Genomic DNA, 26,920 nt, shown 5'->3' on the forward strand with positions numbered 1-26,920 from the left:
TCTTGCAGCCCATCTGCACTGCTCAGAAAACTTCATATCTGCCTGCACAACCACCCCCAGGTCCCTTTCATTCTCTACCAATGTCAGTGTAGTACCACAGAGTTGATACGTTGCTCTGGGGTTGCTGTTTCCCATATGTAGTACTTTACATTTGTCAATGTTAAACTTCATTTGCCACCTCTCAGCCCATCTGCTCAACCTTTCCAGATCCTGTTGCAGTAGCATAGTGTCAGTAGTGTCCTTGACAACCCTGCCAACCTTCGTATCGTCTGCAAACTTGGACATTAAGCTTGATATACCATCATCAATATCATTTATAAATACAGAAAACAATAATGGACCCAACACTGAGCCCTGAGTGACTCCACTAATAACATTAGTCCACGATGAGCAGTGTCCATTGATTACCACTCTCTGTCTTCTTCCCCTCAACCACCCCTTTATCCATAGCAGCAATTTGCCTCCAATGCCACACTGCTCCAATTTGTGCAGCAGTCTTCCATGTGCAACAGTATCAAAAGCCTTTCTAAGATCCAAGTATATAATATCAAAGTTATTCCCTGCATCCAGTTCTTTTGTGACTGCATCACAGTATCCAATCAAATTGGTCAGGCAAGACGTCCCCTTAACAAAACCATGCTGTGTCTGAGCTATAACTGAAGTCTTGTCTAGATGATCCTGCAATGCTTCTTTAACCAGTGCTTCCATTAATTTTCCAGGAACAGAAGTTAAACTAACAGGTCTATAATTACTTGTGTCACCCTTTGATCCTCCTTTGTGAATTGGGGTCACATTTGCACATCTCCAGTCCATGGATACTTTCCCTGAGTCCAAGGAAGCTCTCATAATTATGGCTAAGGGTTTGCTTACTTCCTTTGCTGCCTCCTTTAATATAACTGAATAGATCCCATCCCTGGGCCTTTTCCACCCACACTTCGGGTGGAAAAGGCCCAGGTTTAAATCCCGTCGATTTAAACCTGGTGAGAGCAACTTTATAGGTTTTTTCCAGTCTCTGGCTGAGTCAGTGGGTCTCAGGCATAGTAGCAAAGTTTTAACCCCCAGAAACTGGTTTTTCGTCCAGCAAAAGAGGCAAATCAAGCAATTTACAGATGCAATACACATGGGTATACGAATTAACATTCCAGGTGACTGTAATGTAACAGTTTAGATTATATTAAGTTTGTCACTAAGCTTTAATGTTGTTCTTCTTTTCTTCTCTGTTTTAAATTAAAATAAATGTAAACCAGCAGTATAATCCGTGATATCAGTACAGAATTCATTTTGAAAATGGCGAACGTAATAAACAAATACCAGTAATCACATGACTTGCTGTTTTCTTTTTTTCAGCAGTGCAAGACATCTGCACTTTATGTACACATCAGATCTCAATGTACCGTTATTTTTGGAATGCCATTATTTTGAGTCTACTGTATTACACAGAGAAGTCTTATGAGCTGTCCTAGCAGCCCATCTCCAATACTTGCAGAACTTAATAAAGCAGACTACAATTTATAGCTCTTTATCATTCTGCATTATTATAGCAGAATTATATTTATTTTTACATGTGAAATACTTTATAGAGCTAGGGCGAAAAATTACCTGCAGATGGTTAATAACCATAAATATGTAAAAATAAACATAAAAGTACATCATAAATTGCTTACCTTTCTAACTGCCTGACAAAGAACTTCATTGCCTTTATGAGACACTACTTCTATAGACCCAAGGAAGTCCACTAAGTATCGTTCCTTTTTAGCATTAGTTCCATCTATAGCATAAATGCCAATAAATCATTTTAGATACTTTTATTATTCAAGAAACCGAGTTGTAATATCTTAAAAATAGTCCAATATTTAAGTCATTCAAAAAAGTACATGATAATTTGTCATTTTGAATTCCATCAAATTTAATTTTTAGTAAATTTATTAAAATTAAAATAGGATTTAAAACAATGGTTCCCCAACCCTGTTAAAAATTAAAAATTCTAACATACAGAATGGTTATAAGTGCACTTACAAATTTCAATTATAGTTGGACCATTTCATACAGAAGTTGTTCTTTTAATTATTAAAATAAAAATTACTTTCTAGTATTATTTCTGGCATGAAACTGTTCCTGGAAGCCACAAGGTGGCCAAATCTTTTTACAATATAGATTCCTGAAATAGCCTAATGAATAAAAAAATTTCCCTGTACTTTAAAATAAAGTACAGAAAACCTTGATTAATGAATCACATGGGGGAGGAGAACTAAATCAGACTGTACACTAAACTCACAAGAAATATATATAGTTGCCAAAGTTGCCAAATATTATGAAAATGTGCTGTACTATGAAAAAAAATATATATTTTTTTAAATAGATGCTGTAATACTGTATTTTGCGGCACTTATAGTGTGAAAGACCTCCGTAGCCAAGTGGTCAGGAGTGAGAGTGCAGTAGCACACGCTCTTTGAGTAGTCAAGCCTCTGACTGCTAAATACGGTCGATCTGCCAACCCGCACTGGACCAGACTGGCAGATTATGGTCCATTTCCCTCATCATGAATTGTTGAGGAGGCTTCCATCCTGCAGTGGGCTGATGATGGCTGCAGTTTACTTTTATAGTGTGAAGCAGTTGAACATAAAATTTTGCAGTGTCTTTGTAGTGGCAGTGGAAACTAATTAAATATTTAAAAATATTTCTTGACTAAATGCCTAAGAGTATGAAAGAGTTTGTTTATGCGTGGGTACTTCACATACATCGTTTCTACTACCCAGGTAGTATGAATGCATCGTTTAATTATATCTCATATTGTGAATACCTTCACAACAAGTGGCCGAGGTATTGCACTGCTTTGAATAAGTAATGCTTCACCAGTGGAGAAGACTAATGTTACTTATTCTTGGCGGATACCACCACCTAGATGGCACCGTTTCGAAGCTTGTTTGTATATGTGTGGGATAATAACTCTACTATTCACTTGTCCCTATTAGACTTAAAAGCAAAAGGTAGAGGGAAAGTTATAGTAGGAGTGGAAGAAAAAAATAAATGGTGTAGAAGAATTAAAGGGACAGTAACTCCTTCAACTCACACCACTCAAAAACTCATAAATTCCTCGAATAGGCAATGCTTCCCCAGTAGAGAAGACTGTTGTTAACTATTCTCGAAAAGTCCATGAATATCAGGCTTCCCCTGGTGACCATTTCAAAGCTTGTTGGCCTTTCATCAGTGGGTGGGCAGGTACCCTGGTATCGAAGCTTTTTGGCTTACTCATCAGTGGGTGGGCAAGTATCCTGTTGTTGCAATAGTGACAACCCAGTTATGAAGAGTATAACTCCACAATACGAGAGATACTTGATGGTGTGCATGGTTTAATCTAAAAATATTTCTTGGCTAAATCCCTAAGAGTATGAAAGTTTGTTTATGGATGGGTACTGTATATACATCACTTCTACTAACCAGATTCTTTCACTGATTAAAGATTGTTTAGAATCTGAAAAGTTCACCTGTAATCTTGCTGGGGGGGAGGGGGGAATTCAGATGACTGTATACCGATGTTTGATATGCTTGAAAGGCTCAGGGAAGGAGATAATGAAAAAATTTCAGACTCCATGGCACTCTGCTTTATTGAAAATATTTAAGTGATGGCAAGTACCAACAGACTGAGGTAGTTGTATCAATGCTGTACAGACAATTCTGGTTGAGTGGATACTGACCTTACAGAAGTCCATTAAAATGAGGTTCGTTGGAGCAAGGCTTTATCGTATATACAATATTTTTCAGTGTAATACCTTTGGTATTATATATTTATATGATAAATAATCAGACAAACAGATTACATTCTTCAGTGAATGAAAAACTGAAGACTGTGAAAGATGCCAGAAAACCTGAAATCATATTGTGGTGGCAGTGGGAAAGGGAATGGAAATAAATGAAACTTGTATCAGAGACCAGATGTAAAGAATGAATTATTAATTACTATTAAAATGACCAACTGATGACTAAATTCTGCAGATAGGTGAGATAGGGCTAGGTATTCAGACATGCTGTAGAGCAGCTATTGTAATTCAAGGCACAAAAGGTGATAATGTTGTTAATATCAACATGTTGATATTAAGAGTAGGAGATCAGAGGATTTAGTTAACAAGTACAAGGCAATGGGGAGAAAAAATCGTGAGTTAGAATTAAATTTCAAAGTGTCAGCAATTCTACCAGACACAACAGAAGGGAGTAAATGAGAAGAGCAGCAATTCAGCCCAGAAGACCTTGGGCAAGGCTCATGGAGTAAAATTCTTCTGAATGTGGTCTGTGCTTGTTAACAAGACAGTAGTGCATCCCATTTTTACAGGGTTGGGATACACTTAAATAGAAAGGGCAGAGGTATAAATGATTATTGCATTGCATCTATTGGAACATGCAGCAGTCTGGAAAGTAAGGCATGGGGATCCTCATGGTAGAAGAAAATACAGGCATACCTCGGTTAACGTTACCTCTGATAACGAAGCCTCGATATAACGAAGTCCGCAATTTCAAGCCCCATTTAACATAAAAAAATATTCCATTTTTGTTTAATCACCTGAAATCTAAACAAACAAGAAATTACGGAAACCTTTGGGGCTTCTCGTGGTTGGTTCGAGAAATTTAAAAAACGGGCCAGGATTCATAGTGTAAAATTAACAGGAGAAGCTGCAAGTGCAGATGTTGAAGCTGCAAATAAGTTTCCAGAAAAACTAAAGGAAATAATTAAACGTGAAAATTTTCCACCAAATTTGGTGTTCAATGTTGACGAAAGCGGTTTGTTCTGGAAACGGCTACCAACAAAAAGCTTCATTTCTATTGAAGAAAAATCAGCTGCTGGGTTCAAAGCAGCCAAAGACCGTTTAACGTTACTCTTTGGATCAAATGTCTCTGGCGATTATAAATTAAAATTGTTATTAGTTTACCATTCAGAAAATCCGAGGGCGTTAAAAGGTAACATAAAAATGAATTTACCTGTAATATGGAAAGCAAATAGAAAAGCGTGGGTTACCAAGAAGTTATTTACTGATTGGTTTGTTAACCACTTTTGTCCTGAAGTAAAACGGTATTGTCAAAAAAACAACTTTGAAGAAAAAGCTCTTTTGTTGTTAGACAATGCTCCGGGACATCCTACTGATCTTAACACGTTGGACACATGCATTCCTGTCAAAGTTGTGTTTCTTCCAGCAAACACAACTTCCCTGATTCAACCATTGGATCAGGGAGTAATAGCATCATTTAAAGCTTATTATCTGCGTCGAACTTTAAGCAATTTAACTGAACTAGAGGATAAAGAGGAAATGACAGTTAAAACTTTTTGGAAAAACTACACCATTAAAAACGCAATAGAAAGCATTGATAGTTCTTGGAAAGAAGTCACTAAGAAATGCTTAAATGGAGTTTGGCGCAAAATATGGACAGAAGTTGTACTAGAAGAAGAAAATAACATCCAAGAATTAGAAATGAAGTTATCCAGATGGCTCAATCAAATAGGTTTCGAAAATGTCGATGAAGAGGATGTTAGAAATTTATTGAATGCAGAAGATGATGGTTTTTCAGTGGAAGATTTAGAAAGCCTTGTTAGCAACGAAGACAAAGATAATGAAGGCGAAGTTAAAGAACTTCCTGCCGAAAAAGTGTTAACAACCAAAGATTTAAAAAGGTGCTTAAGTGATATTGAAAACGTTTTAAATTTTTTTAGTGAAAATGATCCTGACTTAGGAAGAAGTGTTATAGTTAAGCGATCAGTGTTAAATGCAATAACTCCGTATAGGCAATTGTTAAATGAAAGAGAAAAAAAGCATAAACAATCAACTTTAACCTCATATTTTAAAATGTGATTTCACTTTGTATGTAAGTTGACTGTTTATTTAATAAAACTTTTCTTTGTTCGAAAAAAAAGCTTTTCATTTTCTTTACGTAGGAACGTATCCCTATTCTGGCCATAGTATTTTTACCTCTGAAAACGAAGTTTCGCTTAACGAAGTAATTTCGTGGAACGCATCCTATTCGTTAATCGAGGTATGCCTGTACATGTTCTGTGTTACTTAGGCCTAATAAAAGTTAGGACTATATATACATATATATATATATATATATATATATACAGTCAGTCCTCATATAGCACAATAGTTGTGTTCTATAAACCCTCGTGCAATGCAAAATCGTGCAATATAAATAACAGGCCCTATGGGAAAAATAGGGTTAGGTGCCGACCACCCAAGATTGAACACCCACATATTTTGAAACCAAAACATTCCCAAACACAATAAATAATCGTAATAAAATACTTACGTATTAAGTATTTTATTACTATTATTACATAATAAAATATCGCTAATGCTTCTATCATACGCAAACTTGTTCTTTGTTTGATCTTCTATCCAAACAGACGTTCCATCTCTTCCAATTCTTTGTCTTGATCTAATGGATTTTGTTACGCTTTGAGTTATTCCTGCTATGAAAGCTGTTTTTATTTTCTCTGCATTCTTTCTAATTCTCAGCATTACATGATTTAGGCCTGTAGCATGCGCAATATCACATGGTCTTCATTTCGCTCAAAGTGTTTCACGATTTCATATTTTTTTCTCTATCAGCAGAGGTGGACTGGCCATAAGCCTTACCGGGAAACCCAGGTGGGCCGGAAGCCAGAAGACGATGGAGGTCGGTGTGATTTTGGCCATAAATGCTAGTATGAGGTCACTACAAATTTTCCCGGGTAAGAATTTTTGACCCAGTCCGCCTCTGTCTATCCCCATATTGCTTTTCTTTTTCTCTCTGAATCTGTAGTGTCTTCACCAGGATGCTTCCTTTTCACACATTTTCAGTATTTTACTCATTTTTAGGGAATAAAGCACAATTACAAAATGACGAGGCACGTTTGATACACATAAACAAAGCTGCGCATGTGTAGCAAATGAATAAACAACACCATAAAGGCAGAGACACTATTAACACCTCACTAGCTCACATTTCACTAAAGCACATTTCTGGGGTTTACTACCATAAAACAATAAAAACAATTTCCAGTTGCATTTCTGCGGTTACTGGCAGTAAACTTGATCCAATTGCATTTGCGATAATACCGATAGCTGGAATTGTGTGGTTTTTATGTTATTATGGGAAAATGTGTTTCCCCTTCACCGATATAAAAAACATACATTTTCAGAATCGTCTCTTCATTCTAAATTAGCATTAGCAGAGGCACATGATGCAAGAAAGCAAGTTTATGTAGCATCAGCCAAAAAAAACTCTCCCATTTCACACCTCCTTTTGTTCCAAATACCTGTCCAGCTGAGCCTTAAATTTATTTAGGCTATCAACTTCCATAACAAAGGGGATGGAAGTCTGTTCCACCAACCAACTACCCACTGGCTAAAGGCAAACTTCTGCATATCTATCCAACATCTGTCTTTCCACAATATGAATTTATGTCCTCTCAGGTGATTATTCTGAGAAAGAGGAAGAATCCCATCAGCATTGAGCATGCTCAAACCATTCAAGGCCTTATAGACCTCAATCAGATCACCTCGCAGGTGCCTAGTCTCCAGACACTGTAATTTGCAAAACTTAAGCCTTTCTTTGTAAGAGCAACCCTTTGTTTCATTCACTAATCTTGTTGCCCTTCTCTGTACTCGTTCCAACAGCTCTCCATCCTTCTTAAAATGAGGCCTCCAGACCTGTATACAGTGCTCAAGGTGTGGCCTGACCATTGCCTTATACAAGGGGATAATCACCTCCTTATCCCTGCTAGAAACATTCCTGTATATCATTGACAAGACACCATGAGCTACTCTTGCAGACCGTCTGCACTGCTCAGAAAACTTCATATCTCCCTGCACAATTTCTCTACCACTGTCAGTGTAGTACCACAGTTATTGTTATCATTTGGTTTTTAGAAGCATTAGCAACTAAGGCCATATTGCTCCGGAGATATGCAGTGGTCATTCCCTGATCTTTCCGCATCCTTCGTATTTGGTGGTCACAGGCTCGAACCCCGGTATAATCAAGATATGTGTGCTACGCACTGCTGCACCTACCCACCTGGCTATGAAGGCACCTGTAGTACCACAGAGTTGATATGTTACTCTGGGGTTACTGCTTCCCATATGTAGTACTTTACATTTGTTGATGTTAAACTTCATTTGCCACCTTGAGGGCGCGTGACTCTCTTTAAAAATTGTTTTGTCTTTGCCTTTTTATTTACCTAATTGTTATTTTATATTGTACTTTATACGTAGTCTTATAGTTATTGTTACGCTGGTTATTTTTATTTTTAATTTAGATAAAGAATTTTTGTAGATTACTACTTAATATACGTAAAACCGTTATTTTGTTTGAATCTTGCAGCCATTGTTTTTGTATAGAGTAGTAGGGAATTCAAATTTTTAATTGTGGTAACTAGGCAGCTCTAACGTATAATTATATAGAGTAATACGCATCACTGCATTTAGGATTCTATTAGATAGCGTAGTATTGACGATTAATTAATTAAATTTGTTGATCTTATTAATTTAAAATATCATGCCCCAGACTAGAGCAGCAAAGCAATGGGCACAAAGTGGCAGGACTGCTGTGACATAGGGGGAGAACTGAGGGGGGGCAATTCTCCAACGCATCACAGCCTAAAAAAATGTGCAACTTGTGAAATGTTTGCCGAACTCTATGGAACAGAACAGAACGTGATATAGCCAAGGAGGATGTCTTTGTGTGTGCCAGGGGCAGAGAGTGTCTAGAAATTAGGCATCAACTCAGCGTTGTACTGGGTGTCTATGAGAGCTTGAGGTGTCGGGTAGATGCCCTCGAAGAAATTAATATGAGGGGCCCGTCAAGCTCTCAGCTGTGCAACTCAACACCAGAGCTCACTCCTGGGCATCAGGCAACACAGCGGCAATCTCCAAGGCAGAATGCGCTGGGCCAAAAGGAACTAGTTATTGTTGGTGACTCTATTGTCAGGGAGACGGGGAATATATTGTGTAAAAAGGATAGATGGAATAGGAGCAGGGTATGTCTGCCAGGGACAAAAGTTGATGATATTGTAAATTATATATCATCTTTTAAGGGCACAAAGGGTGATATTGTTGTACACGTTGGCACCAATGACATTAAGAGTAGGAGATCTGCAGATTTACTAAACAAGTACAGGTCAATGTTACAAAAACGTTGTGAATTAGGGTTAAATTTGAAAGTGTCTGCAATTCTGCCCAGACGCGATAGGAGGGAGTATATAATGAGAGCCTTGTCAATCAATTCGGCCCTGCAGGGAATGTGCAAGGCTCAAGGGGTAGAATTTTTTTCAGCCTAGTCTGTACTTGTTAACAGGAGAGACTGCTTCTACAGGGATGGAATGCACTTAAATAGAAAGGGTGCAAGAATATTTGCTGATGCTATCGAAGCAGTGTTAGTTGGGTCGGAAAACTGCTAGCTTGGGGGGATTCACAGACTAAAAGGTTAAAAGTAGCCGCAGGCAGAGGTGAAGGTGATTCTTGCACTTCTGTTAGAATAAGTGGCGACCTGGAACGAGGGGTGCTGGGGGTTTCAGGGACTGATGGCAGTCATCGTGAAACAGGTGGGTATATAGGATGTGTTAGGGTAACTAATAATAAGGATAGGTACATGTATACTTCCATGTATACGTATGCTAGAAGTATAGTAAATAAATTTGAAGAATTTGAAGTGTTGGTTAAGACATCAAAGGCGGATATTTTTGGGATAGCAGAGACGTGGTGTCACACAGATATAAGGAATGCAGAACTGGAATTTGGGTAGTACAATGTGTACAGAAAGGATAGACAGGATAGGAAGGGAGGAGGTGTTATGCTGTTAATTAAGAAAAACATAAAATTAAAAGTGCATCCAGTTGACATAGATGAACAGTGCACTGTTGAGTCAGTTTTGGTGTGACATAAGCACTGCGAAAGCAAAAATAAGACTAAGAGTGTGTTATAGGCGTAATGACTCGAATGAGTACAATTAAACAATTGTACAGAGAGATATAGAGTGGGCTAGTAAATCAGAATGTCTTATAATGGGGGATTTTAACTTCCCAGCTATTGACTGGAACTTGTGGGTTGGTCACTCACACACTAGTAAGACTTTTGTGGATTTATAGGATGATTGTTTTCTGCAGCAGCATGTTCGAGAGGCAACCAGAGAGAGTAATACTCTTGATCTGGTTATCAGCAGTGATCATTCGTGTATTAAGAATTTGCAGATAAAGAAACCACTAGGTGGCAGTGATCACAGTATACTGATGTGGGATTTACTTAAAGATATAATTACCATCAGGGGTAAAGGAAAGGGTTTTTGCTGCCGTAAAGGTGAGTACAGTGGTCTCAGACAGTTTCTAAATTCTGTACAGTGGGATCAATTGACGATGTTACCAACAGTAAATTCTAAGTGGGAAACATTCAAGGAATTAATCGTGGATGCTACTAAAAGTTTCATACCTATTAAGAAATATTGTTCAAGGTTAGGCCTAAATGGTTATCAAATGAACTAATGAGACTCGTGACAGAGAAGAAAAATGCATGGGACGCATATAAATTATCAAGCGACTCAGAAGCCTATGGCAGATATAAGCTAGTCGTAATCAGGTCACAAAGGGGTTTAGGCAGGCGAAGGCACATTATGAGAAATCTTTGGCAAAAGATGTTAAGAAAAACAGCAATTCTTTACTTATATAAAGAATATATATAAAGATTTATATAAAGATTTCTTTACTTATATAAACTCTAAAAGGAAGAGGATGAATCTGATTGGTCCACTTGATATCGATGGTTCGACTGTTGATGATCCTGCTCAGATAGCAAACAAACTGAATGAGTATTTTGCATCTACATTCACACATGAGGAGTTATTAAGGTTTGAAAATGGCAGAAGGTTATCAAATTGTAGCAAGGTGCTTAATAATTTTGTAATAACTGAGAGCAAAGTGGAGGAGAAATTGTTGAAGTTAAACATAAGAAAAGCGCCTGGGGTGGATCGGATCTATCCAGTTATATTAAAGGAGACGGCAAAGCAACTATGCAAACCCTTAGCCATAATTATGAGAGCATCCTTGGACTCAGCGGAGGTTCCAATGGACTGCAGATGTGCAAATGTATCCTAAATTCAAAGCAGTATCGAAGGGTGACACAAGTAATTACAGACCAATTAGTTTAACTTCTGTTCCGGGTAAAATAATGGAGTCACTGGTTAAAGACGCATTGCAGGATCATCTAGACAAGACTGCAGCAATAATTCAGACACAGCATGGGTTTGTTAAGGGAAAGTCTTGTCTGACAAATTTGATAGGATATTATGATGTGGTTACAAAGGAACTGGATGCAAAAAATAATTTTGATATCATATATTTAGATTTCAGGAAAGCTTTTGACACTATTGCGCATGGAAGACTATTGTACAAATTGGAGCAGAATGGAATTAAGGGTAAGTTGCTACAATGGATAAAAGGATGGTTGAGTGGGAGAAGACAGTGGGTGGTAATTAATGGGTGCAGCTCTCCATGGACTAATGTAATTAGTGGAGTCCCACAGGGTTCGGTGTTGGGTCCTCTGTTGTTTTGTATATTTATCAATGATATCGATGAAGGTATATCAGGCTTAATGTCGAAGTTTGCAGATGATACAAAGGTTGGCAGGGTTGTTAATGACAGTAATGGTAGTCTGCTACTGCAACAGGATCTAGATAATTTGGGCAGATGGGCTAAGAAGTGGCAACTGAAGTTTAACCTTGACAAATGCAAAGTACTGCATATGGGTAGAAATAACCCCAGAGAAACATACCAACTGTGTGGTACTACACTTAAGGTGGTAGAAAATGAAAAAGACCTGGGAGTAATTGTGTAGTCAGATATGAAGTTTTCTGAGCAATGCAGATTGGCTGCCAGGGCAGATCATGGGGTTTTGTCAATGATAAATAGGAATTTTGCTAGCAGGGAAAAGGAGGTGATTGTCCCTCTGTATAAGGCAAAGGTCAAGCCATGCCTTGAGTACTGTGTACAGGTCTGGAGGCCTCATTTTAGGAAAGATGTAGATTTCCTTGAGCATGTTCAGAGAAGGGCAACAAGGTTGGTGAGGGGAATGAAGGGATCCTCTTACCAACAGAGGCTTAAGTACTGTAAACTGCAGTGGATGGACACTAGGCACCTGCGCGGTGATCTGAATGACGCGTATAAGGCCTTGAATGGATTGAGCACGCTGAATTCTGATGGCACCCTTCCACTTGTTCAGATTATGAATCTAATGGAGCATAAATTCAAATTAAGAAAAGACAGATGTAGAATAGATGTGTGGAAATTTGCCTTTAGACAGCATGTGTTTAATTGCTGGAACAAACTTGCATCTGTTGTTGTGGAAGTTGGTAGGTTAAATAAATTTAAGGAGGAACTGTACAGGCATTTGGAGGGAATGGGGCGATTTTTTTTTGGCTGATGCTGCATAAGCTCATACACTTGCTTTCTTGCATCACATGCCACTACTACTATCACCACCACCTCTCAGCCCATCTGCTCAACTTTTCTAGATCCTGTTGCAGCAGCGTACTATCATTAGTGTCCTTAACAACCTTGGTATCATCTGCCAACTTGGACATTAAGCTTGATATACCATCATCAATATTATTTATAAATACAGAAAACAACAATGGATCCAACACTGAACCCTGCGGAACTCCACTAATAACATTAGTCCACGATGAGCAGGGACTTGATTACCACTCTCTGTCTTCTGCCACCCAACCATCCCTTTATCCATAGCAGCAATTTGCCTCCAATGCCACACTGCTCTAATTTGTTCAGCAGTCTTCGATGTGCAACAGTATCAAAAGCCTTTCTAAGATCCAAATATATGTTATCAAAGTTATTCCCTGCATCCAGTTCGTTTGTGACCACATTATAGTATCCAATCAAATTGGTCAGGCAAAACCTTCCCTTAACAAAACCATGCTGTGTCCGAGTTATAACTGAAGTCTTGTCTAGATGATCCTGCAGTTCTTCCCCGGCACCTCCGTAGCCAGGTGGGAAGGAGCAGCAGTGTGTAGTACACGCTTCTTGATTAGACCGGGGTTCGAGCCCGTCACCACCAAATACGGAGGATTCGGAAAGGTCAGGGAATGACCACTGCATATCCCGGAGCAATATGGCCTTAGTTGCTAATGCTTCTAAAAACCAAATAACAAACAAACAAAAAACAAACAGCAGTGCTTCTTTTACCAGTGCCTCCATTATTTTTCCTGGAACAGAAGTTAAACTAACAGGTCTATAATTACTTGTGTCGAAATTTGCCCACTCTATTTCCCTGTATAAGTTATTATGGCAAAATGTGTTTCCCCTTCACCGATAAAAAACAAATACATTTTCAGAATCTTCTCTTCATTCCTATTGCGTTGTGTTCAGTTGGGGTGATTCCGCATTCGACTGCCATTTCTTGTAAAAACCTCCTTTGTGAATTGGATTCAAATTTGCACATCTCCAGTCCATGGGTACCTCCCCCGAGTCCAAAGAAGCTTTCATAATTATGGCTAAGGGTTTGCTTACTTCCTTTAATATAACTGGATAGATCCCATCCACCACGGGTGGCTTTTTTATGTTTATCTTCAACAATTTCTCCTCTACTTTTCTCTCAGTTATTAAAAAATCATCTAGCTCATTGCCAGAGTTAAATTCACCTCTGGAATTCCCCTTCCTAAATAACTCCTCATGTGTGAATGTAGATGGAAAATACTCATTTAGTTTGTTAGCCACCTGAGCAGGATCATCACCAGTTGAACCATCAATATCCATCCCCTGATTCATCCCCTTCCTTCTAGAGTTTACATAGGTAAAGAACTCTTTGCTGTTTTCTTTGCATCCTTTGCCAAAGATTTCTCATAATCTCCCTTTGCCTGCCTAATCTCATTTATGACTTGGTTACAGACCAGCTTATATCTATCATAAGCTTCCATGTCACCCATTAATTTATATGTATCCCATGCATTTTTCTTCTCTGCCATATGTCTCATTAGTTCATCTCACATTCATTTAGGTCTGAACCTTGAACAATATTTCTTAGTTGGTATGTAAAGCCTAGTAGCTTCCAAGATGAATTCTTTGAATGGTTCCCATGTTGAATTTGCTGTTGGTAACATCATCAGTTGGTCCCACCGTATAGAATTTAAATACTGTCTCAGACCACCGTAGTCGCCTTTACAAAGGCTAAAACCCTTCCCTTTACCCCTGATGGTAGTTACCTCGTTGAGTAAATCCCACTTCAGCACACTGTGATCACTGCCACCTAGTGGTTCCTTTATCTGCAGATTCTTAATGCATGAAGAATCACTATTGATAATAAGATCGAGAGTATTACTCCCTCTAGTTGCCTCCCGAATATTCTGATGTAGAAAACAATCATCCAATAAATCCACAAAAGCCTTGCTAGTGCGTGAGTGACCAACCCACAAATTCCAGTCAATATCTGGGAAATTAAAATCCTCCATTATAAGACTCTCTGATTTACTGGCCCACTCTATTTCCCTGTATAAGTTATTATGGCAAAATGTGTTTCCCCTTCACCGATAAAAAACAAATACATTTTCAGAATCTTCTCTTCATTCCTATTGCGTTGTGTTCAGTTGGGGTGATTCCGCATTCGACTGCCATTTCTTGTAAAAACAAAGGCGAATTCGGTCGTGTTATATGCGATATCGTTCCCCTATTTATAAATCGTGTATGATCGAATTTGTGTAATGTAAACACATGTTATATGAGGACTGACTGTATGTGTGTGTGTGTGTGTGTGTGTGTGTGTATATATACCGGGTGGTTATAAAATAAATTTTCCTATTCAGGAGACCCTAGTGTCGACGGTGGGAATGTCATTTAGGGTATGGGGAAGCAATTTGCAAAAGAAAAAAAAATTATTTAAAATTTCCACCACCAGGGTATAAATTGGCACTGTAAACATGAGATGGAATACTTAACTTACACCAATGATCCAAAAAATTATGACCAGTGAGTCGTTATGCAAATCAAAGCAACTGCAGGTGAACTACGGCGCATGCGTAGTTTGGGACATGGTATAAAAAACACCTGATACTGAGCTCTGTTAATCAGTGTTAATCTTGTTCTTCAGATGGGAAAGGCAACAGACTTAAGCAAGTTTGACAAAGGCCAAATTGTAATGGCCAGACGAATTGGTCAGAGCATATCCGAAACAGCACGGCTGGTGGGGTGCTCACAGTTAGCCATGGTTAGTACCTACCGAAAATGGTCAGAGGAGGAAAAACCCACAAACCGCTGGCGAGGTGTTGGACGACCATGGCTCATCGATGCTCAAAGTGGACAAAGGCTCTCCCGGATGGTACGTGGCAATAGAATGTTGACTTTGGCGCAACTCGCTGATAATTCGAATGCTGGTGATGGGAATAATGTATCCCAACACAGTACATTGAACCATGCTGAAAATGGGGCTGTGTAGCCTCAGGCCACTCTGGGTACCCATGCCAACCACAGTTTACTCGCAATGGCGCCTACAGTGAGCATACAAGCATCGAAACTGGACTTTGAGTGATTGGAAGAAGGTTGTCTGGTCCGATGAATCACATTTCCTGTTGCACCATGTGGATGGCCAGACATGTGCGTTGTTTACCTGGGGAAGTGATGGTGCCTGGATGCACCTTGAGACAAAAACAAGCCGGTTGCAGCGGTGTCATACTTTGGGCAATGTTCTGCTGAGATATTCTGGGTCCATTCATCCATGTGCCGGGCACTCTGACATCTACCATCTACAGCACTGCTGACCATGTACACCCTTTCGTGGCAACAGTCTTCTCCTCTGGCGGTACCATCTTTCAGCAGGATAATGCGCCATGCCACACCACCCGGAGTGTTCGAGACTGGTTCGTGGAACATGAGGAAGACTTCCAGGTATTGCCCTGGCCTCCAAATTCTCCAGACATCAATCCCAACGAGCATCTGTGGTTTGTGTTGGAACAGCAACTCCGATCCGCAGCAGGTTTGTGTTGGAACAGCAACTCCGATCCGCGGCATCTCAACCACGGACCTTTCGGGAGTTAAAGGATCTGCTAGTTACATGTTAGTACCAGATACCACAAGACACATTTAGAAATCTCGTTGCATCCATGCCTGCACGTGGAGGACCAACATCATATTAGGTAGGTGGTCACAATGTTTTGGCTCACTGGTGTAGGATTAGATTCTAATATCAGAACATAGAAATCTACAGATATTGTTCTATGTGCTTTCCTTCAGTTGAGATGACATTCTGAAAATGGAGGACTTCGTGCGACACAGTTTCGCATAGCATCTCATTGGGGATGTTGGCTACGTGCTGGTTAATGCTTGCTTTCAAATCGACAAGCGTCTGTATGCAGCCACAGTAAACTCTCTTTCTGGTATCCCAATAGCTAGAAATCACAGGGATTGAGACCTGTGATTGGGCTGGCCAGAACTGCGGAGAGTCTCTAGAAATGATTTCTGCATGTTGAACAGAGCAGTTCCTTGACTTATCAACCAACGTGGGGAGGAGCATCATCTTGCACGATGTCTCCAAACATTGCCTTTCTTGCAGAGCAGAAATAATGTGATCTCTTAGAAGAGCACAGTACCGTGCACTAGTTACTGTAAACCTTATGGGGGGGGCATGAGATGTAGTTGCTTCAAAGAAAAATTATCCAATTATAAACTCTGCTATGAATCCACACCATACTGTAACGTATGGACTTTGTTGAGGTCTTTTTCAGGAAACTTATCGTTTTGTTAAGTTTTGTGCATTTACAGCCCCACGAAGAGTGAAATGTGCCTCATCAGACCACACGATCATTCGAGCACATGTATCTTCAACTTCCATACGAGCCAGAAATCGTAGAGCAGTCTATTCGTTGTTGCTGATCACAAGACTTTAGTTCCTGCAATACGTGAATCCTGTACAGGAACCAGCATAAAATTCAAAGCACTTTATGTACAATAGACCAAGGAAGGTTCAAATCTCTTGACACACCTCTGGCAGGAACTACTGACTGGTAGTGCTTCGCATTCTGACCATTGCAAGCGCCACTTCATCCACTACCTCCATTCAGATACGTGGTCATCCCCTGCTTGGAATTACATCTAACTCCCTGGTCACTTCAAATTTCTTTATTAGTTTTTGAAGCCCCACTGACATCAGAGGTCTTTTACCAAAACCTTTAAGTTTCCAATATTCATGCAGTGCTGCATTAGCCTTACTATTATTCTGATAGAACAGTTTTACTAAAAGGCCATGTTCCTTTTTTGTAAGAGCCATAATGGTTATTGACAGTCACGTTGGCTTTCTGCTTTTTATCTAACAAGATGTCATTTGCATAAGCAGTGTGTTTTGAAGTAAATGACAACTTTTACATATGTGCAATGCTGTTTTCCCCCTGGTGGCAGAAATTTTAACTAATTTTTTTTTCCTTCCACAAATTGCTTCCCCATACCCTAAATGATATACCCACCAATTTTCACAGCACTAACTCTAACCGTTTTGACACTAGGGTCTCCTGAATAGGGAAACTTATTTTATAACCACCCGGTATATATAATGTACAAATTAATGTACAAATTTGTATTAATAACAATTGGTTGTAGTGAAACAGCATAATAAAGAATGATATTTAGAGATATATTAGATTGGTTTAAGGACCAGGGCAACTACTAGAAATAGCAGAAATATCCAAAGACCATAATGGAATGTAGATAAGTAGGTTTGAGTAAGAGAGGATAAATGCCGACAAAGCCAGAAGTAGTAACAATGGAACAAATTATTAGGTATCTGAAAAATAAAAGTAAAATAATACAAGCAGTACTTAACGCTATAGATCCGATGCTATAGGTCAGCAGCCAAAACCAAAGGAAATATAACAAGAAGTAAGGTCTCTGTTTCTGATATGAAATATTTGTAGCAAGAGGTAAAAAACATTGAAAAGGTAATGATAAGCAAGTGAGGAGCTGAACGTATATTTCAAAGCCGACCCAACAGAGACTGGAACAGAAAGGAATAAATAAAATCTAATAATATAAAAAAATAATAATAATAATAATAAAAAGTAATATACATTTTAAAAAATATATATATACAGTGAACCCTCGCTAATCCCGATTAATTAGGGGCAGGAGTCATCAGGATTAAGTGATAATCTGGATTATGAAGCAAAAGATAGCCCTAAAAGACAAAAAAACTTAGACCACAAATAAATGGAAAATTTAATGATATAGGTTGTGCTGATGAAAATAAATAAAAAAATATCACTGTAGAGCCTTTATTTAAAAACTATAAAAAGACAATACATTTATCCACCGATAGATGGACAAATGTACAGCCAGGCCTCGCATAATGCGAGTTCGATTAACACGTGTTTCAGTTACTGCTATTTGAAAAAATTATACCACTTTTCACTTTACACAATGCAAATTTCCAGTTAAAGCGAACTTTTTTTTTTTTATGCGATAGTTGAAAAAGATTTGAACTGTGCGCTAAGCTTACCACGCGTCGGACGGGCAATAAACAAACATTTGCCTGCTTAGTTGTGTTTCATCAACCATCGGAAGAAGACGTGTCACTCGTTTGTCTCCCGCTAATAAAGTCAATGCAGACTTGCATTTAAAAAAATCAAATTTTTAAATGAGGCAGATGAAAATGTTACCGCGAAGGAGATAACAGTAAAAGAACTAGATGAAATCTTTCGTATCGCAGAGAACCTCAAACAAAAGGAATAAATATCGCAGAGGTTCTCTGTGATATTTATTTCGCCAGGGCCCAGAGAAGATTGTTGTCAGCTATCGGAAATTGAATGATGAAAAGAAAAAGTCAACGCTGTTCAAATATCTCCACAACAGTCTTTATTCATTGTGTATTTTATGTCAGAGGTTTCCAAACTTTCTCGGTCACGGCGCCCTTAGTGTCTCAGTAATTTTTTCATGGCGCACCCAGACCAAAAGAAATACCTAACAGTTCCATTTAGTAGTTAGGTCCAAACACCTTAATAAGAAATGTTGAAACTGTGAACTACTTCCAGCTAGTAGTTCGCGCAGTGTCCGACAGATGTCAAGTATCGCTGTGTTTCCCTCGAACATTTAAAATATTCCCCGGCGCACAGTTTGGGAACCGCTGCTTTATGCAATAAACATTTAATTCCATTATTATTTTCATTATATTTTACATTGTATACAGTTAAAAAATTATTTAAAAGGTATTTTTAAAATTCTTTATAGACATTCCAGAAGGTCAAGGACCAATTATAATTTTTCCTATTGACTATTATATTCGGTTAACGCGTTTCCGTTTTGCGCAATACGCTCGCGGGACGAATTAATCGCGTTAATCGAGGCCAGCCTGTATTGTCTTTTGTCTTTTTACATTTATCAGGTGCCACTTGCATCACATACCAATGCCACTTGATCGTTGCTGTGCATACCACTTAAGTACACTGTCCTACCATTAATATCTGGACACTTGTCTTTAGACAAAAAAAATAGCTTTTATTGTGTCATTTAATATTTTGTGCTGAAACCTTTTGCTTTTATGACAACCTTCAATCTTTGCATCATACCCTCAACCAGCTTTTTATAAATGTCGGGTGATATGTTCCTCCACTCAGCCTTTAACACAGCCACCAGTTCGGCCTTGTTCTTTGGGCGATCTCAATGTGCACATACTTGACAATCCAATACATCCCAAAGATGTTGGATAGGGTTCAGATCAACACTCCGGGCTGGCCAATCCAACTTTTTCACGCCCATGTCCTCAGACCACTCTGTTATTACGACCCAAGCAGTATGGCATGGTGCATTGTTTGCTGATACAGGTATGGGCCTTCCCCGAAGTATTGCCATAACGTTAGAAGTGCATAATTGTCCAGGCTGTCCTGGTATTGCACAGCATTCATGGTTTTGTTGATAATGACTAATGAGCCCAAGCCAAACCATGAAAGGAGCCCCATACCATGACACTGCCTCCAAACTTCATCGTTGGGAGGATACAATCAGGAAGGAATTGTTCCTCTGGCATTTGCCACACCCAGGAACAGCCATCAAACTGGTAGAATGTGAATCTTGAATTATCTGTCCATAGGACTGCTTTCCACTGCTCTACAGTCCAGGATTCACACTCCTTACACTATGTTAATCAGCATCTAGCATTTGTTGAGGTGATCAATTCTGTTGAACTGCTGAGGTAGTTCTGTTCAACATGTCATTTTGCATGCCCACTTTTGCAATTGTCTGTTTGAAGCCCAGTGTGCATATTTATAATCAATGGACACTGCTCATCGTGGACTAATGTTATTAGTGGAGTTCCTCAGGGCTCAGTGTTGGGTCCATTGTTTTCTGTATTTATAAATGATATTGATGATGGTATATTGGGCTTAATGTCCAAGTTTGCAGACGATACAAAGGTTGGCAGGGTTGTCAAGGACACTACTGACACTATGCTGCTGCAGCAGGATCTGGATAGGTTGAGCAGATGGGCTGAGAGGTGGCAAATGAAGTTTAACATTGACAAATGTAAAGTACTACACATGGGAAACAGCAACCCCAGAGCAACGTATCCACTCTGTGGTACTACACTGACAGTGGTAGAGAATGAAAGGGACTTGGGGGTGGTTGTGCAGGCAGATATGAAGTTCTCTGAGCAGTGCAGACGGGCTGCAAGAGTAGCTCATGGAGTATTGTCAATGATATACAGGAATTTTTCCAGCAGGGATAAAGGGATAAGGAGGTGATTATTCCATTGTATAAGGCGATGGTCAGGCCACACCTAGAGTACTGTATACAGGTCTGGAGGCCTCATTTCAAGAAGGATGTAGAGCTGCTGGAACGAGTACAGAGAAGGGCAACAAGATTAGTGAATGGAACAAAGGGGTGCTCTTACGAAGAAAGGCTAAGGTTTTGCAAATTACAGTGTCTGGAGACTAGGCACCAGCGAGGTGATCTGATAGAGGTGTATAAAGCCTTGAATGGTTTAAGCATGCTCAATGCTGATGAGATTCTTTCTCTAGCTCAGAAAAATCACCTGAGAGGACATAAATTCAAATTGAGGAAAGACAGATGTAGGATAGACGTGCGGAAATTTGCCTTTAGCCAGCGGGTGGTTGGTTGGTGGAACAGACTTCCATCCCTTGTGGTGGAGGTTGATAGCCTAAATAAGTTTAAGGCTCAGCTGGACAGGTATTTTGAACGAACAGAGGGGTGAAGTGGAAGTGGTTTTTTTTTTTTTTTTGCTGATGCTGCATAAGCTTGCTTTCTTGCATCAAATGCCTCTACTAATGCTAATACTAATTTATAACAGTTTCTGTTGATGTGCTGCATGCATAGGACCGGTTACCCTATCCATGGAGGGATGTTCTGATATTAATGGTAGGGCAGTGTACATCTTCTTCTAGCAACATTCCTTTTGGCTTTTTTAATGCCTATCTATTTGATACACTGCTTTTATGTCTCCCGACATCGAATTTTAAAGCTTCTTTATAGATTCTTTTTAGTCTTTATAGAATCTTTTTGTTTTTTAATACCTGACAGCCTGTTGGCCAATACCAAATTCTTCAGCGATTTTTTTTTCTAGGAACACCATTTTCAAGTTGTTCCTTTGAGCTTGTTAATGATAAAGTAGTGTTTTCTTTTTATTTCACTTTTTAATTCTTTAGAGCCCATAATTATATAAAATATGTAAACGTATGTACATATGTTATTATTATTGGCACCATGCAGAGTAGGTCATAGAAAAAGATCACATTTCAGAATTCATTGTCTTTATTACAATTGAAGGTATACAAAGGAAAGAGAAACCAATTAGTGGTACAGCTTCTCTCTTTTTTTTTAAAGATAAACGTGTTTAAAATGTTTTCAATATTTGTTCTCATAAGTTTCCAAAAATGAAGATCAGTGTTTTCGGTGATCTTTTCCCCTTTTCTAATGTTTTTATTGGTATACTATCAGTCTTTTAAATAACATCCTTGAAAATACCTTCAAAAATACATGAGTCGGACATCCGTCCGACTCAGAGTCAACAACAATACTGAACAACATGCAAGACAATGTAATATATGTTCCGTCTCTCTCTCTGCGCAGTCAATCAGCGCAGTGAAAGCTACTCATCTGCCTTCCTAAATCCTGTGTGTCTTTCAAAATACTCAATTGTGAACAGAAATTTTCATATTTCGATCCAGATTAACCGTAACCGGATTAGTATATATATATATATATATATATATATATATATATGAGTTAAGTTAATAATGGTAAGAGTTTTTTTAAAGGTAAAATATGATATACTAGCTTATCAGGTAAACCATAAACCATGGCGGGTACCCAACGTGACCTGGAAAAAATTAATCTATGCCATGACATAAGCAATAAATTATAAACATATATAAAAATACCATTAAAATGTTAGTTATGGCAATAAGATACATTGCAAGGGACTTTTTCGAGGGCTAACCCTTACAATGTATCAACCATAATTAACGAGCTATCCGTTTCTGTCCGTTAACACTTCTTAGTATTAAATACAGTCTGTAATGGTGGCCTCTCAGACAGCCTTTTTCCCTGTTTGGGTCTTCTGACGTTTACTGGAGAATTTTATATGTATGCGCACATCTTATATTTATACGATCATGAGTTTCTACACAAATAAGAATAACATAATGCTACGTCGGTCGCGTAGAATACACTGTACCGCGGATATCACTGGGGCTCTGGGTGATCCGACAAGTTCTTCTACTAGCCATTCAGCATCTAATGCTGCTGTCCAATTGAATCTATTCAGTGCCAATGCTGAGGCTCCTACTAACATAGCATGCTATACTAATGATCTTACCGAGATAGCAAATAATAATGTGGCGCTTACCGATATTGCCTGCGATGCTCCTGATACTACAGACGTAGTAACTTGCAATAAACATAATGGCAGCTATCTAAAATTTAATAGTTGTAACAATACACTTTGTCAGACCTGTCCTAACATGAGCAAGTACCATATTACTAATAACCTCGACGCTCCAGTTTTTTGCCATGCTAGTGGGGTGGTGTACCTCATTAATTGCAACTTATGTGAAGCTAAATACATAGGACAAACTGGAGGGGAGCTACACATTAGAATTAACGTGCATAGATCCCACATTAAAAACTTCGTTAATATTAAAGACATCGAACTACAGCACTTTCAACTACACAGCTTTAGCAATACTTCTATTATTATTAGCTATTGAAAGTAACCACAATACCAGGCTAGAATCCGAAAATATCAATATATTAAAATATAAAACACTGTATCCTTATGGTCTTAATAATAAATTTAATGGAAATTGCTACACTAGCAATACTATGAACGATACTTGTATATATAGCCTGTTTCAAATAGTGAAAAGACCCAAATCTAACAGAATAACCAAAACATACAATAAAAAAGCCCGCACACCAAATATAACTGACGATTTTAATGACATGTTAATGCATTGGGACAAACCAATTATACATGTCAAACAGATTCATGATTTTATATTCGGGTTGAAACATAGTAAAATCCGAGCCCTTGACACCATCAACTCCAACTATAGACATAATAACTTACACTTTAACCTCCTGATTAAAGACATAATTAAATTTATTTTTAGTAATAAAAAAACCAAGGTTACATATGAATATATAAACATTAAATTCAGCCACGCATTATTCGATTATGTCTGCCTAGATAAAACCATTAACGTATATATAAGTGATTTACCTATTACCAATGCACTGTTACGTACCAGATTCAGCTATAATAAACCGTTTGGACTATTGGTCTGTAACTATAAAAAAGCAGCTACTAACCTCGTCAATAGTGATATTGAGGCGGATTGCTATTGCCATTTACCGCAATATCAGACATGTGGACGCACACCATAAACACATTATCACAGGAGATTTGAACATTATAGACTATCCTGAGCTACGTGAGATTCTATCATTTGGTTTTAAATTTCGACCAAATACCGATATTAATACCTATGCCATCATTAAACAACTACATTCAGATATAATGAAGTTCTGCCTAAAGTTATCCTACAAATATAACATATCCTTGGAAGCCTTCCACAAGTGGCTTACACTCACCTTTCAGGCCATCAAGAAACAGATAAAGTCCGCAAGCATGAAACTACCACCTACTAAGATTTTTAATATAGATGCAATTAAGCGTAAGCTTAAACTCATACAAAATAAGTTTATAATTACTACTATTGATAAAGCCTCCAATAACTACAGCATCATATGTAAAAAATTTTACACTACAGCATTACTAAATGAACTTAACAACAGTAGCACATACAAAATAGTAACGGACAAACGTAACGCTATTACTAAGAAAATACGTGCGTGGCATAAAAAATTAAAACTTACCAACCATACAACTACATACCCATACATATGTTATTTGTTGTTGTTATTTGGTTTTTTAGGAGCATTAGCAACTAAGGCCATATTGCTCCGATGCGGTGGTCATTCCCTGACCTTTCCGCATGTTCCGTATTTGGTGGTGACGGGCTCGAACCCCGGTCTAATCAAGAAGGGTGTGCTACGCACTGCTGCTCCTTCCCACCTGGCTACGGAGGCGCCTGCCCATACATATACTGTATACCTAAGTTTCATAAAAATCCGACAGGTTTTAGATTTATAACTTCGTGTAGGGATAGCTACGCTAAGATTCCGCATCGCAAACTAGTTAATTTACTTCAAATTATTTTTGATAGCATAGGTCATTCAAATATTATTCTCAATAATAGACCGGTATTGAATTACATCAATAGCAACACAGGCATCAATACGATAGAACATATCAATACGTTCGACTTTAATAACTTGTTTACTAGCATCCCACATAACAGCCTAAAAACTGTGTTCGGCCATTATTATGATAAATACAAAAATATCTTACCCTGTGAGAAACACTACTGGGATGACCTTTTCAACCTTTGCATCTTCAATAACTATATATTTAATGGCAGTAACCTTTATAGGCAACATACAGGGATACCGATGGGCGCATGTAGCTCATGCATTGTGGCAAATTTATACCTACACCACTTCGAATATAATTTTAAACAAAATATGGTTCTATACAGATATATTGACGATTTGATAGTTTTTAATATGCCTGACTTCCATACGGAAGCAATCAAATATTATCCGCCTGAATTAACATTAGAACGCACCAACACTAATAATTCCAAATCTGCTACCTTCCTTGACTTGGATATAAGGATAGATAACAATACTGTACACACTAAACTGTATGATAAACGCAAAAATTTTCATTTTAATACTATTGACCTCACTAACTGGAGCTCGAATATCTCAAAAAGGATACATCGCAATACCCTAATCGCGCAAAGCATCAGAAGAATACACATATGTAACCAGACAGATTATATTATAGATACACTCATTGAATTCAGATCCAAGCTTTTAGAAAATTACTTCCCACACCGCATAATTACAAGATATATGTATAGAGCTATATTGATAGCAAACAACAAGGGGAACTATAACCTTAACGCGCAGAGTATTATAGATAAAGTCCTAAACAGGCGCTAATATAACATAGCCGTTGTAAAATTTTCGTAGGTGTTTCTTTGGCTTAGATAAATTTCGTTGGATATGTAATTATGTAAATAGTAGGCACTGCCCATGGAGTAAGTTACATATAGCTTACTCGCATTAAAAACTTGTACCTATATTTGCTCCATGGGTAGGAACTTATTCTGTAAACTTCTATTATTACTTCGAGATATACTTATTTGACGGCTTTTCTATGTGTAATACTATACAGTATATTAAATAACAGCAGAGGGCGCTGTATATAATTATACTTATTTTATCACTTAACTTAACTATTACTTTTCCTAGGGGGGGGGCTGCGATCGGTAGTTATATATGCTACACGCGCCAATACATGTGGTTTTCTAGTACCTTGGCCATACGGTGGTAAGCATTCTAATTTTAATCTTAAATCATTCTAACCCGGATACCTTACTATAAGGTTACATCCTATGTTAATTATTTTGCTTTTTCTTTGCTGTTTAACTTTCACTTTCTTATCCCTATTTTTTCATACCTCATGAACTATTAGAGTATTCGAGGGGGATTGAGGTACTATATCTATTCCTATACCTTTGTTCCGTTCGCCTTTGTTAGCTATAGCTCACACTGTTATTAATTTTGATTAGACTACCGTGGCAGCATTTACTATCAACTACGCACATATGCCTAACAATAATTATAGCTCTTTCTATAATTTTAATTTAATTTAATATTTTGGCTATCCGTCGGGCTAACAGTCATCTTGCCAGTTTACTGCTAAATTTGGGATTAATTAACAAATTTTATTACTACCATTTGGCTCTAACTTACTACAAATTTTATACTTTTGGCTCTAACTACTACAAAATTTATACATTTGGCTCTAACTTAATACTAACTTAATACTATTTTACGTATATTAGGACATAGTTATGCTGGACGATGACTACAGAAACGGATAGCTCGTTAATTATGGTTGATACATTGTAAGGGTTAGCCCTCGAAAAAGTCCCTTGCAATGTATCTTATTGCCATAACTAACATTTTAATGGTATTTTTATATATGTTTATAATTTATTGCTTATGTCATGGCATAGATTAATTTTTTCCAGGTCACGTTGGGTACCCGCCATGGTTTATGGTTTACCTGATAAGCTAGTATATCATATTTTACCTTTAAAAAAACTCTTACCATTATTAACTTAACTCATATTCATACAGACCGATGTAATGTTTAATCGTCCTAGATGGCATTAATTGGTTATGTTACTGCTTAATATTTATTATAATATTTATATTTATTATAACATTTAATATTTGCTTTGTTATACTTGGAAATATATATATATA

The 26,920-nt window shown here is 38.0% G+C and overlaps 1 protein-coding gene across 1 annotated transcript in view; it reads right to left on the bottom strand.

Annotated features, from left to right (window-relative positions):
- Window positions 1-26,920, bottom strand: part of LOC150080449 (JNK-interacting protein 1-like) — a 200,220-nt gene that overhangs the window by 56,616 nt on the left and 116,684 nt on the right. Inside the window, exon 8 of the mRNA XM_090381228.1 lies at window positions 1,665-1,768. Coding sequence (XP_090237354.1) covers window positions 1,665-1,768 — 104 coding nt within the window. The remainder of the gene's footprint in view (window positions 1-1,664; window positions 1,769-26,920) is intronic.

Source organism: Mastigoproctus giganteus, chromosome 9 (assembly GCF_048544385.1).
Source record: "Mastigoproctus giganteus isolate SK-2022 chromosome 9, ASM4854438v1, whole genome shotgun sequence".
Lineage (NCBI taxonomy): Eukaryota > Metazoa > Arthropoda > Arachnida > Uropygi > Thelyphonidae > Mastigoproctus > Mastigoproctus giganteus.